General features: G+C 45.5%; 1 protein-coding gene across 2 annotated transcripts in view; it reads right to left on the bottom strand.

Moving 5' to 3' along the window:
• Positions 1-1761: 1761 nt before the first annotated feature.
• Positions 1762-18838, bottom strand: part of GNPAT (glyceronephosphate O-acyltransferase) — a 33078-nt gene continuing 16001 nt past the window's right edge. For both annotated transcript variants that reach the window (XM_019419026.2, XM_019419028.2), the window contains exons 4-16: positions 16525-16654; positions 15255-15382; positions 14719-14794; positions 14307-14458; positions 14039-14169; positions 12272-12495; positions 8549-8791; positions 7133-7212; positions 5934-6074; positions 4744-4843; positions 4571-4664; positions 3883-3944; positions 1762-2074 (exon numbers count right to left, since the gene is read on the bottom strand). In XM_019419026.2, the coding sequence (XP_019274571.1) occupies positions 2031-2074; positions 3883-3944; positions 4571-4664; positions 4744-4843; positions 5934-6074; positions 7133-7212; positions 8549-8791; positions 12272-12495; positions 14039-14169; positions 14307-14458; positions 14719-14794; positions 15255-15382; positions 16525-16654 (1605 nt within the window). In that variant the 3' untranslated portion in view covers positions 1762-2030. The remainder of the gene's footprint in view (positions 2075-3882; positions 3945-4570; positions 4665-4743; positions 4844-5933; positions 6075-7132; positions 7213-8548; positions 8792-12271; positions 12496-14038; positions 14170-14306; positions 14459-14718; positions 14795-15254; positions 15383-16524; positions 16655-18838) is intronic.

Here is an 18838-nt window from a genome sequence, read left to right as displayed (position 1 = left end):
CAGCTTCAGAATTTATAGATGGGATGGAGTGGAAGGGCGTAGGCACAGCAGTGTGGTCTGAAACCACGTGTGTGTAAAGGAGCATGCGTGGGGTAGGATAGCATGCTTTGAAAGTACGTTAGCATAGGGAGCACGCTATTCCCCAAAACTTTAGGTTTGCCTGGGTGACCCGAGGGGGTTTTAGGGGAGCAGAGCCTCTGCTGCAAAGCCTCATTTGGTTTTGGCCACCCCCGCCCCTCTTCCTGCCCCTCTCTTTATCTGCTTACTTGCTGGCTCGGATGTCAGAGCTGGCCAGGAGACAAGTCCGTAGCCACCTGTGCCCAGAACCCCAGGCTTTGCCCCCAGACCTGAAACGTGTTCAATGTAAATAAGTCGTCTTACTCAGTCTTCAACATTTATATGCATAGCACGACTGTCATGGAGAAAACCAAACCACCAAAATCGGCTGTATGGGGACTCTTTCGAAGGCACATCTACTCGGGAGGAATTGGCCAGGGTCCCAGGTTGCCAGCTGCTTTGAACTCACTTTCTCTCCCTGGATGGTCAGCTTTGTGTCCCCGTCTAGCTGGCATGCCATGAAATCCTTTGCCAGGAACACTGTTTAATTGACTTCTTGTTGTCAACACACATAAATCTCTGGCTTTCCATACAAGCAGAGCCACACAGAGGGCCCCTCTGCCACCAACGTGTGGACCAGCACAGCAGCTCTCCACAATCTGCACGTGCAGCAGAAACCGCCTGGCCTCTGCAAAACAAATGCACATTCCAGGAATCTGGATACAGCAAGTCCTGGCACCACATGCCGAAACCTTCCAACATTTTCCATGGCACTTACGTTCCAGTTCAAATGTCTTACGAGAGTCCCTCAGTCCCCATGTGTTAACCCTGCTGCTGTGGACTGAATCGTGAGCCCTGAATTCTGATGCTGAAGCCCAAACTCTCCCAAACGTGACTGTGGAGAGGGAGCCTTTGGGAAGTCATTGGGGCTACACAGAATAATGAGGGCAGGACCACCGTGTGCGCTCATAGCAACATGGTGGCCTCCGACAAGCCCAGAAGAGAGGCCTTGGAATGAAACCTACCTTGTTGGCACCTTGATCTTGGGACTTTCAGCCTCCAGAACTGTCAGAAAACGAATTTCTGCTGTTTAAACCACCCAATCTGGTATTTCGTTATGGCAGCCTAAGCAGACTAATACACCTGCCTTTCTTTTTAATTCCGCTGCCCTTGACTGTGGTTTCAGCCATGTCAGCCTTTCAGGTTCTCCAGAACTAACCCCAGAACACTGTGATCACCCTTCTCTCAGCACACTCTGCTCCTCTGTCCCCGCTCTGTCCCCCCATTCCCACACTTGGAGGGCTGGCACTCATCTTAATTCTTAGCTTAAATGCCACTCCCAGTGGTGGCTGGCTGTCAGTTTTTGGTGTCACCCATCTTATTTCGAACTCTTCTTCTCCTGGATTCTTAAGCCTATTTTTATGATCAATCACATAACGTCTCTTTGTTGCACGTACTTTCTCCAATGCAGCTTTATTGCTTAAGGCCCCCGGGCGGCAAGCTTTCATGTAAGCTGGCTGATTTATCACACACCTCCATCAAACTGGTACTTGTTTGACGCCATGTGAGGTGAAGGAAGCCACAGGAAATATAGGTGTGCCACTTCCGACAGCCACCGCCTTTTGCGCTGATGTCACACTGTAATTCAACAAGTCGGTGTAAATGTTTAATACATGTAACAAGTTAGTGAAATAGGAGCTGGGCTTTGTTTTTCCAAACATGTTTCCAAAAGACTGTTTTATTTTAAAACACACACAGAGTCGGACACAGATGCCTTTTTAACCGTCACGGTGGAGAGAGTTACACTGATTGCTTACGGCGGCTACCTCTTCCTCTCTGCTGAGCCCATGGCTCTCACGTCTCGTGAAGCACGAGCAGATGACTCTCTTCCTTCACACCACTGCTTGCTGGAATAAGAGTCCTCAGATGACAGCAATTATGTGACCACATTTCGCATAACTGTTTGGCAATTATTAAAGTTTTGCAGTTGCCGGCTTTCCTAGGGGTATCTTACAACCTAAGGAAAAAAAACCAGCTCATGAAATGACCTTGAGTTTGCCCATCCCCATACAGCTGTTTAAGCCTGACACCTGTGTGGTTTCACAGGCTGACAAAGCCCCGATGGAGACACCTGACTGTCCGCAGGGGAAGCAGCAGCCCCTCCCCCGCTCTACTCCCACCCCCGCCCCACTGGCCAGGCCCAGAGCCAGGATTAGAACCCAGTCTGCTTTCTGAACTTCCAGCCTCCTATGTTCTAGTACATCCACACCCACGTTACATTTGCCATCCATGATTAAGAAACCCATTCTGTCATCCTCACTGAATGAGGGTTTTATTTAGGGTTTGTTTTGGTTATACGCACCTCTTACCAAACTCAAAGGTTGCATGTTCTGAGACTGCAGACAGAATATGACAGAAGACTGGGATTTCATCGTTCATATTTTCTTCAGCAAGAAACTAGCATTTCCACCTTCGCTATTTATGTCAACCATTCCTTTGTCCGTCTACCCTTTCTCTTCAACCCTTCTCTGTCAGCCACACGCCCCGTCCTGGTTTTCCCTTCATCCTGGCAGACATCTGCCTAAAGCTCTTTCATGTAGGTTTGACAAATGTACTGAATTTCATGTAGGGGTACAAAACTGCTACTTGTAAGAATATCCACTCAACGATGTAGTGCTTATTCAATATAATCGGCAGACAAGTATTTTTTTTCAGATGCTAACACTCTCCCCTTCTAAAACTATCCCATCATTCCTATGAGAAAATGTTTGCTATCTCCTCTGACCTTTAGATCTCTTTGCTTATATCCATACTCTCAACTCTCTTTGCATACCATAAACAAATGACCCTGCCTTTCTGGACTGGATTATTTGTTGATAAGCCAATGGCATCTGGAGAAGAGTAAGGCTGGATTATTCTCCCAAGGAGGTGCTATCGGCCCCAATTCTGAGTTCAGAAAGTCTATATGCTGTGAACACTGACCCCAACCCTTTACTGGGGAAAGAAGGGATCCAAGAGTAGACAGGGAGAAAATGAATCCAAGGACTCAGATGAGAGGTATTTTCTCCATGTCCGATAAGATTGGATGTGAAGGGTCCAGATCTCAGACCCTGATTAATTATGCTAGAAGCTGATAATTTTTTTTTTTTAATGTGTATTTATTTTAGAGAGAGAGAGCATGAGCAGGGGAGGGACATAGAGAGGGAGACAGAAGATCCAAAGTAGGCTCTATGTTCACAGCAGCGAGCCCAATGTGGGGCTTGAACTCACGAACCAGGAGATAATGACCTGAGCTGAAGTTGGACGCTCAACCGAGTCACCCAGGTGTCCCTGAGGCCGATAATTTTTTAATTTAATGAAAAAAATTTTAAGTAGGCTCCATGTGGGGCTTGAACTCATGAGCCCTGAGATTAAGATCTGAGCTGAGATCAAGAGTCGGACAATTAACCGAGCCACTCAGCTGCCCCATATAATTTCTTTTTAAGGTTTTGTTTTCAAGTAATCTCTACACCTAGTGTGGGGCTCAAACTCAAACTCTGAGATCAAGAATTGCACGCTCCACCTACTGAGCGAGCCAGGCGTCCCTAGAAGCTGATAGTTGTTATGTTGTGAGGAGACTGCCCATTTTATGCTTGCTGTGTGTTCTCTGCACTTTGTCCTCACTTCCCTTTGGAAAAACCTAGATAATATAAATAGTTCTCTTTATATTAAAACTCTACTGTTGTTCATTTTGATGAAGTCTCTGGTGCCACAGTATACTTTCTTTTTTTACTGTATGGTGATAAATACAATGTGAAACCACATATGTCACTAAACTGTACTTACCAAGCATTTCTTCTAATTTTGTCGCGGCAGGTTCATTCACATTAAATACACTGTGACTATTTCTAGGGGAAGAAAATGCAAAAAACTCTTATCGCATAAACTTGGGTGGGGGGAAGTCAATGTTCATTATTTATACAGTAAGACTACTTTTCTTTTGTTTTCAAGTTTATTTTATTTTTTAGTAGTAATCTGTACACCCAGTTTGGGGCTCGAACTCACGACCCTGAGATCAAAAGTTGAATGTTCCACCGACTGAGCCAGCCAGCCGTCCCTAAGCTTGACCGCTCTTACCTTCATTCACTCAGAAGAGGAAACATCTAATGATCTGCACATACACGTATGTATTTAGGTATTGCACGTGGGCATATACAAGTGTATGCATGCACACACACACTCTACTGTGCTCCCCCAAAATCTTTCTTATAATTAATCTATAAATTTCAATATTCGGTCAAAGCCAAACTGCTGGCCTAAAACACTTTTTTTGCTTCAGTATCATTTTTCTTCATATCCACATAAAATTTGCACAGTAACTCATACTGACGTGACCCATCAGCAGATGGGTGAGGGAGGTACGGTATAATGTTTACAGATCATCTGTTTCTACGACTTTGTCTGGATTCGGGGCTCAATTGTCATTAGCCGTCGCCGCCCCTTCAGCACCCATGCGGTCCCACGCAGTACTTACACTTTCTTCTTCTCTACCACACCTAGCCTCACAAAAGCTGCTAAGGCATTTTTCTGTACATTGGAAGACAATACGTCGTAACACTGCGAGGCACCTGGGACAGAGAAAGAAGTGAGTGGACCACTTCTTGTTTTCAACCACAGGAAATCACCACCCACAGGGGTGTGACTGACCTTGATCAAGAAGCTCACTGGTGAATTTTCTAACTGCATCCAAGTACTGTTTCTCAGTGAAGTCTTCTTCTTCTTCGTGCAAGAGGTATTTGCAAATTATCTGGTTTTAACAGAAAGAGAAAAAGGCAGCCAAATACAATAGGACAGCCAGTAACGTGATAGTGCCCCTCGTCACAGAAAGATACTTTATGTAAGAGCAGAATAAATGCCCTCCAAGGTTTGGGCACAGAAAAGCCACAGAATTCTTGGGTCCCTCTTGAGCTCGTATCACTGCTTATAGTTAGAAAAAAGAGTTTGAAATAGTAGTGACATTTATTAAAATACAATTTCTCACTTTGATGGGTTGCAAATTAAGTGAATCACCATCAGCTTAACAGATCTTACACTGCTTAGGAAGAGAGGACCGAAAGTTTTGCAACTGTTTTTTCTCTAAAAACACCTAATAGGCCCCAAATGCTTGATGGCTTCTAGCACAGAAAGGTGCTTTGAGATAGAAGGAGCATTTATCATTTATCTACTAAGTGCCAGACTTTGTACAAGAACTATCTCATAGGCCACAGCGCCACTCTGCCAGGAGGTCAGTCCCGGGCGCCTCTAACCGGTGCACAGAGCTCAGAAACAGAGCCCTCTTCTTGCAAATATGTACAGTCCCTTGAGAGCTTCCACTGCAAACTCCCCTTCTCCCTTTGAATCCTGGCACAGTTCTTGCTGGGCATATAGACCCTCCCCCCTCTCGAAGCACTCCTAGAGCTCTGACACACTCTTTCTGATACTTGCACCCCAACCTTTCCTTTCCCTTCCAGCATCAGCCTTTAGTGATAGAAATAATTTCTGTATAGAAATTCTGATAGAAATGACTTTCTGCATCATTCAAATCTTGCATTTACTGCGCGCCTACGATGTATCAAACACCTTGCTACGTGCTACGAAAACAGCTGTTAAGATACAGCATGACAGTGCTTGGGTGTAAGTGTAGTTATGTGGCGTCATAAAGCTGCTACCCTCTGGGGTCTGAGAGGGTGAATCACCTGAGAGGTGAATCTTTCACCCTATTGATCAATCTCCCTACTGTTCCACCATTCACCTGGGGGAGACCCTTGCCCTTGGGACCAGAAGGAAGTACAGGCTGGGGGGATCTTAGTTGTACCGGATACGGGAGGATGAAGCAGAACTTCCCAAGAGTTACATACCTGATAAGATTCCACAAAAGGTTTAAAGAGGCCTATTAAAAATTCTAAGACAGGATTTCCTTTCGGGGTGACTAGGATGTCCCTTGTTGTCACTTGTATTGTCTCACTTTTACAGAGCAGGTAACAGCCTTCTTCAAAGTCCTGGTAAGGAAGAGGAGAAGACAGAGTGCGTCCACTAATTTAGGTCAACGGGGACACTGAGAGAACACCAGTTAATTCCACAACCCTTCCGGAAGGTTCCGGTCGTTAGCAGCCAGAGAAGCGTGTGTGCTAACACACAAAATGCGGAACCTCAAACAGCAAACACACAGAAGATTTATAACCCTTAGAAATCACGACCCGGGGGATGGATTTTCTCACTCTGCATGGCCACACTCCTTACATTCCAACAGGAAGGACATCCAGCAGGTCCTCAAAATATGTGGGGTTATGCTTATGCTCAAAATCTGCTGCCCTCATTTTCAACTGAGGAAAACCTGTGCTCCCTGGCACAGCATACAGAAACCTAACTACTTGCCATCCTGGTACACCGCCCGCCGCGGCAAACCAGCGGGCCAGCAAACTACCGGGAATCCGGGAGCCCGATTCCTCATGAGCTGTCTATACCACTGGGTAACACTACTGCTCGCCTATCTCAAAGCAAGAGGCCCGACACATTCCAACAAGTTGTTAACGGGAAAATGTGTGGCAGTCGGTAAATTTTAAGTTTATTTATTTTGAGAGAGAGAGCGAGCCAGAGAGCCAGACAGAGCGAGTGGGGGAGGGGCAGAGAGAAAGGAGACCTAGAATTCCAAGCAGGCTCCATGCTTGCCAGCACGGAGCCCAACATGGGGTTCAAACTCACGAAACCGCAAGATCATCACCTGAACCTAAACCAAGAGTTGGACGCTTAATGAACCAAACCACCCAGGTGCCCCTGCTGGTTGGTAAATTTTTAACAAAACGGTGTTGATTTATTTACAGTGGCTGCACTGAAGGTTGAAAGAAAGACTCTCTTCTCACCGAATAAGCCCTACATTACTGATTAAACTTGACCAAGAACCAAAACAGAGCTTGCTGAGCTGTGAGTGTCCAAGTGTCTCTTTAATTCTGCCAAATGAAGCCTTGGAGAAAGGGAGGTCACACTCGTGGATGCAAGCCTACCATTTCCAGAACTCACACTGCGAACACACTTGGGCTCTTCGGCTGTAAGGATTTACCTTGACTGTGTTTCCTGGAAGGAAGATGAACTCATCTGAAAAAACACTGACCAGGAAGCGAAAGCAACCGTAGACATCCTCTGGAAATAAATTAATTACATCAAATTACAACATTGCTTTTGAAGGGAGTACCAAGAGGTCCTTGACTTTCCAAAATGCACTGCTTCAAAGGCATGTTATTCAAAGCCAGGGACAAGAATTAGGGCCCCCAAAGGAAGCTATAACCAATCCAAATTTTACGTACAGAACAAACTATAGTTTAGCAGTTTCAATATTGAATCTTAATCACAACTAGGCCTCAAACCAGTCAGTTTGGTGACGAACAAGATGCCACATTTCTTGGACGCAAGGGTCCTTCACTTTCTCCTGCCCATGGTTCCTTAGTAGAGACGGAAAGCAATGACTTACTTCAGTCCCTTCTCTATTCATATTTCCTGCTGTCTTTACTGTATCTTTAGCACTAGAAGACACTAGCACACAGTAGAAAATGCGGATTCTCCAGACACGTAGGTCTACCTCGCCCATCAACCACAGAGCCTTCTTCATTTTTCTGACATATGCTATGAACTTCTCATTAGAAGAATATACAGACGCATGGACAGGAAATGTTGCCTCCAATTTCAGGGTGTCCCCAACACTCTAGAAGACCATGCATGTGATCCTTAGTTGTGAATGAATTTCAATGTAAGAAACCTCAGATCAAGATTTGAGTTTCCTGGGTCTTGAACTAAACTGTCTGACTTCTCTCCAGGGCCATTTCCCCATCCACAAAATGAGGGCATGGACACAGGACCTGTGAGGTTCATTCCAATGCAGGTCTATGGTTGGCACTGATAATTCTTTCTTTGGAGCTTTGAAAAACAAAAACAAGCACAGCAATGTGTGGGCCACAGTCCAGACCCACTGAATCAGAATGGGGCTCGCCCTTAGTAATTCCAGCATAGCCTGGGTAGAAAACCCCTGACCTCGACTACAGGTTCCGGTGGACAAAAACGGTTTTATTCATTGTTTACACTCCTCATCGCCACTGGGACGCTACTGGGTGTCTAGTAAGCACTCCTGCACTGCTGGATTGTTGTGCCCATGCTGACCGGGACAAGGACAGCCGTGCTCTAGTCCCAGAACCTTCCTTAGGTGATTAGGTACCTTTCCAGGCCTCACTTCCCTTACTTATAAATGGAGAGGTTTAGGTTAGATGATTTCTTAGGTCCCTTTCAACTCCCAAATGTTAAGTGGATGGCCATGTATTTAGGGAACAAGCCTAGCTTCTTCTGAGTACACAGGGCCCCTTCTTTGATGGTGTCTGGGACGCACACGTGTGGCTGAGCGTGATAAGGCTTCAAATGCTGCTCCCTGTATACGGAGCTGAACGGCCAGGTCTCTTCTAAAGTTCAAGACCACATTCCCGAAAGTTACCTTTCCGCAACCCGGGGGTCATGTGCAGTGCCATGGCTACTAAGGAAGGGCGGACAAAAATGTTGAGCAACTGGTTCCTGTAAGCTGAGCACATGAGGAGAGTGATATGCTGGAAGAGAAGCCCATGGACCACTTCTGAGTCTCCGGAGTCCACATTCAGAACCACCTGGTCTTTGACAAGGCTGGCGATGTTGGAATGCAGAAGAAGGTTGGACTGGATAACTTCTTCAGCAGCTTCATTATCTACACACAAAGACAATGCGTTCAGGCAGCAAAGAAATGGGATGGGTTCCCTGATGGGAGTCTTAGGCCAGTGTATGCATCAACGTTAGGGACCTGACAGATTTACTTTCAAGCGCCAGGTTCTGGTTTTAGGCTCTACCAACTGAAGTAGTGATACCCTACGTAAAAGATACCTATTTCTTTCTCTCTTTCTTTTTTAAGTAATCTCTATGCCCAACGTGGGGCTCAAACTCACAATCCTGAGATCAAGTGTCACATGCTGTTCCCACTGAGCCAGCCAGGTGCCCCTGTGAAGGGTATTTTCTAAAAGCAGTATAAACTCTGAGGACAGTTAATGCACTTTCTTATCTACCCCTAAATTGTCAGCCACTCTGAAATGCATACCAATTCCCAGTCTAAAAACCAACACTTCCTCAGGAACCAAGGGTATCCAGAGTTTTGTAATAGCAAGTTACAGGATAAGAAAATCACATGCATGTGAATTCACAAAATACTAAGAAGGCTCATGATGAAAACATACTTCACACACACACACACACACACACCCCTTGCTTAGACCAATTAATTCCAAGATGGCAAGAATATTGCTTTGCAACTTTGCTGGTGAACAAAGGGTAATCCCAGAGGCACTCCCCTAGCACCAGGCTTCCCTGGGCACAGGCAGACGCTGAGGAGGTTTTCTGGTTTTTTCACATCGGAGAAAACTAAAGAACTGAGCCCCTAACAGATGCTGGTAACTTACCACCTGACACTATGCTGGCCTAGAGAAGGCCAAGAAGTTAGTATTACAGAAGCATAAGGAAGAGATGGTGATATTTAACCAACATTCATGGCAAGGGAAATCATTTTACTGTTTCCCTGAGCCAAAGAGCTGGTTGCCGGGTATGTAGCCAGGCACACTGGTCAAGCTGGGCAAAGTCTGCTGATGCTTTGTGGAAGAGACAACTAAGGGGCGTGGGGTTTCCTTCTGGACTCGATCACGTCGCTCTAGATGCACATGTCTTGTCTCCGCTTGCTCAAAGTAATGACATATGGTAATGTTACATACATGATATGACATGGCATAATGATACATGTATCATGAAGACCTCTTGATAGGAGAATGCTTAGGAATACGTGGTAAGTGGAGTAAGGAAGAAAAAAGGAACTGAACGGATATACCACATTCTGAATCGGAAATCATATTTAATCACTCTGTTACTGTTACCTAGATACCAACAGACTCTCACTCTATAGTAACAAGTTATTTTAGTTGCTGAATAGATACTCTTAGCTACAGACTGGCCTACTTCTTCCATCTTGAGAAAACAAAAACGCTTGGAAAGACAGGTGCCTAGGTTTTCACATGCTCCTGGGCCAAGTAGGAGTCAGCACTTTACCTACGCTTTTCTCATGATTTTCTACCTGAAGCACACTCAGCGTGTCCTTTGCCGCCCACGGGAACATGTGTCTGACTCATCTTTGTTTCCCTGCTGGTGACCACTTCTGCTGGCAGTTCTGCCTAAACGCCTCATAGCCCCACCTCAGCTCTGCCATTGTCTCGTTCAGGCTCCTTCCCTTCCCATTCATGTGGCCCAGCTTGAAAACGGACACTGGTTGTTTTCTACAGTTGTTTGCAGTCATGTTCCCCTGCTTAAAATCCTCGACTGTGGGGTGCCTGGGTGGCTCAGTTGGTGAAGTGTCCAGCTCTTGATTTCAGCTCAGGTCGTGATCTCACTGTTCGTGGGTTCAAGCCCTACGTCGGGCTCTGTGCTGACAGCATGGAGTCTGCTTGGGATTCTCTCTCTCTCTCTCTCTCTCTCTCTCTCTCTCTCTCAAAAATAAATTAAGGGGCAACCAGGTAGCTTAGTCAGTTAAGTGTCCGATCTTGGCTCAGGTGATATCTCACGGTTCGTGAGCTTGAGCCCCGCATTCGGCTCTCTGCTGTCAGCACAGAGCTTGCTTCCGATCCTCTGTCTCCCTCTCTCTCTGCCCCTTTCCCACGCTCTCTCTCTCCAAAATAAATAAACATAAAAAAATAAATAAACTTAAAAAACAAATCTGCGATTGAGTCCCGTAAACTACAGCTTCCAGTCCAGATCCCCCAGGCAGCAGGCCCAGCTAATCCAGCCTGTGTCCACATCTTTACCTTCCATCATCCCTCTCCCAGAGCCAACACTGTAAGCTCACCCACCCACCTGCAGGCCAGCATTACCATGATGCGGTGCTGTTGCACCATTTCACATTTCCCAATCCCTACGTTAGCAATCCCTTGCCCGCTCGTCTTTCAGAATGGCTCCTGCTTTTCCATCAAGATAGGTTCAAAAGTCATTTCTATGAAACCTTCCCCGAGCGTGGCCCTTCCCTACACAGGGGTCTCAGCAACGCTCTGCGGTCCATTCAAAGTTCTTTGTGTGTGTTTCGCTGGCCCCGCTTCACTAGATGCCCCGCCCCTGCCTTCCACACGCCAGGAGGACGTCCCACACAGGGGTTGCGCCTTGTTCTCTCCGGCCTCTGGGTAGTTCCCACCACCCACCAGGCACTCAAGAGGTTTAATGAGTGACCAGTGGGGAGCTATGAACGGATTACATTTCCAACTGTGGTCTCTGCAATTTTGACTCAAAGAGATTGGAAACAGCTAAAGCTAACACTTGGCACACACGTCCCAAACTCCCGGCGAAGTATTTATAACGCCAATGAGGGCTTTATAAAGTTGTCATTTTCCGAGAATCGTATAAAGGTCCACGAGACTGGCCCTTTGGTCCTTTTGATGGGGTGAAGCGAATGGGCTGCAAATCTAATGTGGTTTAAAACGAGGTGGGTGTATTACACCGACGACGGTGAGCAGTGAGTAATGCGTAGAACTGTCCAATCAAGGCTGCACACCTGAAACAAAACACGTGACGCTAACTGTATTTTAGTAAAAAAAAACAAAAAAAACTTTGAAAAAATAAAAATAACAAGAAGTGGGTACGGAGGGAGGAATATGCGGAGGAAATAAGATTCATCCACTCTCCACCCTGCTAGGTGCCAAGGAGGCAGCATTTTAATTGACATACCCAGAGTCTCATAGGAAGAAGTGACACATAAGCAATTGTTCTCAAATAATCAACATACTGTATTCAGTGTCCCCCAGTGATAAAAACAAATGACGTTTTCTTTCTGTCTGGGGTGCCTGGGTGGCTCAGTCAGTTAAGCATCGACTCTTGATTCGGCTCAGGTCATGATCTCACAGTTTGTGAGTTCAAGTCCCTCATAGGGCTCTGTGCTGAGCCTGTGGAGCCGGCTTGAGATTCTCTCTCTCTCCCCCTCTCTGCCCCTCCCCTGCTTGCTCTCTCTCGCTCTCAAAATAAATAAATAAACTTAAAAAAAAAGTTTTCTTTCTCTCTGAGCAAAGCTTTGCTCGGTGTCCTGTGTAGGTGTTTCATGTCTAGGTGACAGCTTTTCCAAATTAAGAAACAAAAAGCAAGCACGCTCCTCACATACATCTCACATACGTACCGGGCCAGGTGAGAAACCCCCCGAAGGCCTGCGTTAAGCTTTTCAGCCATAAAGTCTTCTCCACCAGAGCATCAAAGTCCATGGAAGGCTGGTTCTGAAGCAGAACAGCAGCCATGAGGGCCCACGGGCTGAGAACCAGGTTTTGAATTTGCAGAAGCTGCATTTTATAGGCAACTTCAGTGACAAAGGCATGCATGTCCTCTGACTGTTTCTGAGGGATATACCTGTAAGGAAGAACAGGGAATAACAAATTACAGTTTTGCTACCCACACTGATGTGAATGGTGGGGGAGGGGAACGGGAGAAGGCAGACCCTTTAGAAGGGTTCTCATTCTTTCTGCCAACCGAATTCTCTCAGGTCACAGTGCAAGAATATACTTTCACTGTGGTGTAATCTGTCCCTCTGTCTCTACGGTATGCTCTTGAGAGGTGATAAAATACACTCAGGGGGACACAGTCCTATTCTTCCTGGTTCCAGGCAAAACAACTTCTGTTGTTTTACAACTAGGATGTATCACTTCCTCTGAAACCTGATGCTTCCCCCAGTGGACTGAACTACTCTGCCCTCTCAGAATTCGCTCGCTGCCCTTTGAACACCTCTCTCACAGAACACACCAGCTTACATGGTAACTGCTCATGCCTGCCCTGGATGGGCTACACAGCTTGCCTGACTGCTACGCTGCTCTGCTGAGAAGCTCACGATCCTCGCCTGACAGATTCTTCAGGCACGGATCACCAAACTTGGCATCAAATATCAGGAACCTATACAGGACAGGCTAAAGCAGGGACAGGCACAGGACCTGAGAGTGTCCACACCGTAAGGCGGCTTAATGGGAAAGCTAGAGCCAGTGAGGGCACCGCGTCCTACGTATCCGAGATCTACGGCGTGAAGCCTGTGGCAGCATAAGGCTACCATCTGCTTGATCGCCAGCGAGGCCGCTAGTGAGGCACTCCAGCTGCCGTGGAACCACTGGCGCTACGGATGAATTACGAATGATGATGTGGTCATGTGAAGCCTGTCTGAGCAGGTGGTTTCTGTCTCCCTTACTTCCCCATGTGTATTTCTCTAAATTAAGAAAATCCAAAGGTGTATCTGCACCTGCATCCTGAAAGAACCTAATACATTTCTGTGCCCATAAAACAATAACCTGTTTTTAAAAAATTACTTGAGAGAGAGAGAGAGAGAGAGAGAGAGAGAGGGAGGGAGAGCATGCGAGAGTGGGGGAGAGGGGCAGAGGGGAAGGGGGAAGGACAGAGAGAGAATGCCAAGCAGGCTCCACGCTCAGCGCAGAGCCCGACGGTGGGGCCTGATCCCACGGCCCAGGGACCACGATTTGGGCCAAAATCCAGAGTAGCGTGCTCTACCAACTGAGCCACATGGGCGCCCCAAAACTATAACCTTCTTGAGGACTGGGACTCACCGCCATTCATTCTGGCCACATAATCCTTTCTAGGATTAACCACACTTTGGCCGACCTACCAATAGTGCTCAACGATTCCCACACATGCAGTACGGGCAGCGCACTGCACACTGTGGTGTAGCGTAGGCGGTAGGGCACTGGCTCCCCTGAGAAAGAGCACTGACCTTGCCTATTTGACACACGTATCCTGCAAATGTAATTCTTTAATTGAAGCTTTCTGCTCCTCTGATACGTCATCTCGGATAACTAAGTTGCAGTCCTAGAAGGGGTCAACTCAAGAATCACAACTACCCTTCCAGATTTTCATCCTAATATCTATGTCGGTTATGAAAACACAGGTCTTGCACCTTGGAATCAAGTTATACGGGCTCCGACTCATCCTTCCAGCTGCCAGAGATCGAAGTGACACAGGGTCTCCGAAGTACACGTGGATATTTCCAAAATTTTCAGAGAGAATCTTCCTGGCTTTCAACAATCCCTAGTGGCGTCACGACAGGGGAAATGGGGATAAACAGGAGTAAGTTCAGAAAGGAGTTGGTGTATAAATGAGCATTTTCTCTGAATTCAAGTAAAATCAAATTCAAATAAAAGTTTGGTTGTCCTAAATTTACGCACAGTTGTGGACTCCTTTGGCTTAGGCACCCCCAGAAGCTCATACGCATAAAGAGTTTCTTCCAGTATCTTGTCGTAACTGATGCTAACTGGAACAAGGTACGTATCAAAAACTTCTCTTTTAAAAAATGGTTCCATCACAATATTCAGAAGACCTGTAAACAGGGAGAAAGGGTTTTCCAGATGTATTGAAAAGTGGAGTAAACAAGGGGACACAAACAGGAAGACCCTGAAGTGCACAATAGATACTAAGCCCATAAATAGAAACAGTTACAACTTAAACAGTTAGGCTTAAAAAAGAAAGAATATCTTGCCCAAAAGAAAAAAAAAAAAAAGTGCCAAGCTCTATCCAGTAGCTGTGACCACACCACATCTTCTGGATTTGTATTCTTCCTTCAATCTCTAAAGGACCTACCAAATTTTGGAGTCAGTGTCTTGGCAGAGCGACTTCTTGTCCCTTCGAGGAAAAATTCAACAGGAGCATAACCACTCTTTAAAGAGAAAACAGAAACAAAACAAAACACAAAACCCATTGCCTAGTCTCAGAGTGAGAAATGCTTTTTCCCCATACCCAAACCATTTATTTATATATTATATATATATGTAATATATATTTATTAAATATAATTTTAAAATATAATTATTAAACATAATTATTAAATGTAATTTATCATCAGATTGCCTCCATACAACCACCCAATGCTCATCCCAACAGGTGCCCTTCTTTTGATTCCTTCCCCCAGGCTCCCGACCCCCCACATCCAGCCTTTGGAACCAACACTGTGCACGTGCAGGGCGCAGGGGCAAAGCACGGGCGAGAGGGCCACAGGTCACACAGGCTGCGGAGGTCATGTGCGTTCCTGCAGCGGGACGAGTGGCTGAGTGTTCGGGAAGGAGGAATTTAAGCTCCTCCAGCAAGCTCGAAAGTACTCGGGAATTATCTGCATTTACCCGTAGCATGGTTTTCACGTATTCAGAGAACACGGCCCAGTAAAGTTTATTGCCACCAAAGGTGCGTCGCATGAAAAAGGCACCCGACATCCGCAGCAGCTCACTGACCATTTTCATTCCGAGGAAGTCTAGGAAATAAATACAGAAGGGGATCATCTTTTTTTGCAGGTCTTGGAACTTTCCATAAATACCTCAACTCACATTCTATGAAGAAAGATTTTGTGTGTGGAAAACACCACTATGATATTAATAATTACACTTCCCAGGGCGCCTGGGTGGCTCAGTCGGTTAAGCAACTGACTTCGGCTCAGGTCATGATCTCGCGGTTCATGAGTTCAAGCCCCGCATCGGGCTCTGTGCTGACAGCTCAGAGCCTGGAGCCTGCTTCAGATTCTGTGTCTCCCTCTTTCTCTGGCCCTTCCCCTCTTGAGCTCTGTCTCTCTCTTTCTCTCTCTCTCTCTCAAAAAATAAACATTAAAAAAACAATTAAAAAAAAAATAATTACACTTCCCTACATGAACATCCGTTAAGGACCTCTAACAGTCTGATGGGAGAGGAGGGGCCGTGTGGGCAGGCCAGCTGGGAGGCTACCTCAAGGGCCACCGGGCGCCTTGGCGTTTATGGCCAGACCCACCAGAGACCGTGGCCTCAGTGGGCAAGTGGCTAGCTCAATGATGTCATCATGCCGAGGTCTTCAGTTAGCACTGCTGCCGACCTGGACGACAGACCAGCACATGTGGTCCATGCTGGACAGCTGTCCAGAGCGACCTTCTTTTTCTTTTTGTTATCCACCTTTCTTTTTTTACCCGGCCTTCTCTGAGTGGCACAGAATAAATCCACCAAGTCCCGGATGAGAGGAAGAGTTCTATCATCAGTTTAAAAACCCTCCTTCTTTCCATTTTCCTTACTTTTCAAATAACTCCCTCACATGTCTGTACAGATGAAAATGCTTTTAAAGTACTTAAGTCCCTGGCTGTTTTTACCTTACTCTTTACTGCATTTATTAACCAAGGTGTATTCTTGAATCCCAACTTTCCTGGCTACCTCAAAAGGGAGGTGATAAACAATTATTTGCTTTAGCAATCCCACTTTTGGGAATCAGTCCTACAGAAGTAAAAACACTCATATAAAAATACGTAAAATTGAAATGGAAGAAGGGACAGGGTATTTTCACCATCATCTTCAAACACCTCAGTAACTATTAAAATCGCTTTGGTGAGAATTTTTTATTTTTGTAATTAAAATAAAAACCGGGGGAAACAATACGTACCCATTCCTGCCGCTATGACTGGTACAGGTAAATCATAGTTGTATAAGAGAAAAGACAACATCAGAAAGTCAATGTAACTTCGATGACTGGGCAGCAGAACAACCGGGTGCTCCTGGATAGCTCGCTGTAGCTTTAAAACAAATGTTCCCTTTTGAATCATTTCAGTTTTCATATTATTAAAAACACATGCCACATCAGAACAGGAAGAATGTGTATATTTCCAGAGGGAACACTAAGGATAACAAGGTCTTTCTGCCTCCCCTGCTACATACAGAATCCCCTACTACATTTCAGAGTTTTACAGAAATAAGCACACATGATGCAAGAACATTAAAAATGTAAATTGCATAGAAAATAATAATAGTGATAAACACTAACATATCAGCGGGGCACCACATTAAGCATTTCACATATGAAGCATTTTACACGCATTGTTTAATTCCACATATTTGTAAAGAAGGCCTAAGCATTAGGTTCCTCATTTGCGACGTGGTGATGCATCTGATTGATGGCCGGGCTGGGGATACAACTGAAATCAGTCTGAATTAAAAAGTCAGCTAGCTGTCAGGGCACCTGGGAGGCTCAGCTGGTTAAGTGTCTTGATTTTCAAGCTGAGCTTGATTTCAGCTCAGGTCATGAGCTCTCCTTTGGGGAGAATGAGCCCTGCCTTGGGCTCCGTGCTGACAGCGTAGAGCCTGCTTGGGATTCTCCCTCTGCCCCCCTCTCTGCTCCTACCCCACTCACACGGGTGCGCTCTCTCTCAAAAAATAAACTTAAAAAAAAAAAGGTCAGCTGTTACCCACTGTGCTAGACTGATTGTGTGTATAAGAGGGAACAAAGCTTCTCTCGGGTAGATTAATGAAAACAAATCTGAATTAGCAGGATAAATGAGAGGCACGGTATTTCTCTATACACTGGACTGGCTGCAGGAAGAATGGGAGCCCTGCAGTTAGAAGGAATTTGAGCCTCCAGATATATTTTGTAGGCTGTCAAGATACCTCAAATACATTCACCGTATCAGTGTGTTATCTGTTTTTTTCTTTTCTTTTTTAATCTAACTATAATTCGCCAAGGCAAGGTAATGTGTGATCAGTTAAGAAGACATGGCCAGGGGCGCCTGGGTGGCTCAGTCGGTTAAGCATCTGACTTTGGCTCAGGTCATGATCTCACGGTTTGTGAGTTCGAGCCCCACATCGGGCTCTGTGCTGACAGCTCAGCCTCGAGGCTGCTTCGGATTCTGTGTGTCTCCCTCTCTCTCTGCCCCTCTCCTGCTCACGTTCTGTCTCTCTCTGTCTCTCAAAAATAAATACATGTTAAAAAAATAAAAAAAAATAAAAAAATAAAAAAAAAAGAAGACATGGCCAGTCAACACCAGTCAAGATTCTCTGGATGGCTTTTTTTTTTTTTTTTTAAGGTTTATTTATTTTTGAGAGACAGAGAGAGACAGATCACGAGCAGGGGAGGGGCAAAAACTGAGGGAGACACAGAATCCAAAGCAGGCTCCAGGCTCCGAGCTGTCAGCACAGAGACTGCCTGACGCAGGGCTCGAACCCACAAACTGTGAGATCATGACCTGAACCGAAGTGGGTACTCAACCAACTGAGCCACCCAGGTGCCCCTCTCTGGATGGCTTTATCAAGCATTCTTTGACAGAGATCCAGAGAGTAAGTCAGCAATCTAGAAAATAGTCAGAGGAGGGAAAAAAGAAGAAATACTTGAAAGTAAATGACTGAATAAAACAAAACCTTAAAAGACATGTACAGGCAGGTCAATGAAGGTTAGAGCTTCTTGGTAAGAGGAAGAACGATATTAAAAAACATAAATGAATAAAAATAGGAAAAGCTCTTCCTTTCAGAGGAAAGCAGGCTGTTAACAGTGATGGAATTAGAAAAATCACCATTTGGCAATCATTAGAGTAATAACTGGTTCAGGCAAAAATCATCAGTCAATGTAAAAACTAAGGGAGGAAGTAAGGCGGACCCCTCTTGAAGCATCTCTCCACAAGACACTTACTCATTACAAAGGGAAATACCACCTTAACCAAATGCTCAAAGTGCACATCACTGTGTTCCTGACCTGCTGCACTGAGAAGGACACAATGTTTTCCCACTGAGAAAACATCACTGGAATCCAAATCAAGGCAAGCTATAAAACAACTGGTCTGGTTTTGTTTTTTGGGTTTTGTTTCCAAAACTAATATGAAACACAAACAAAGGCCGAGTTATTGTTCTAACTTAAAAGGGTCTACAGAGATAAGGAAGCTGAATGTGATGCGTGATAGAGGATTTTCTTTTGCTGTACAAGACATAACCGG

The sequence above is a fragment of the Panthera pardus genome, unplaced genomic scaffold, assembly GCF_024362965.1.
Source record: "Panthera pardus isolate Hobbes unplaced genomic scaffold, ASM2436296v1 HiC_scaffold_22, whole genome shotgun sequence".
In the NCBI taxonomy this organism is placed as follows: Eukaryota; Metazoa; Chordata; class Mammalia; order Carnivora; family Felidae; genus Panthera; species Panthera pardus.
This window is presented reverse-complemented; position numbering and strand designations above follow the sequence as displayed.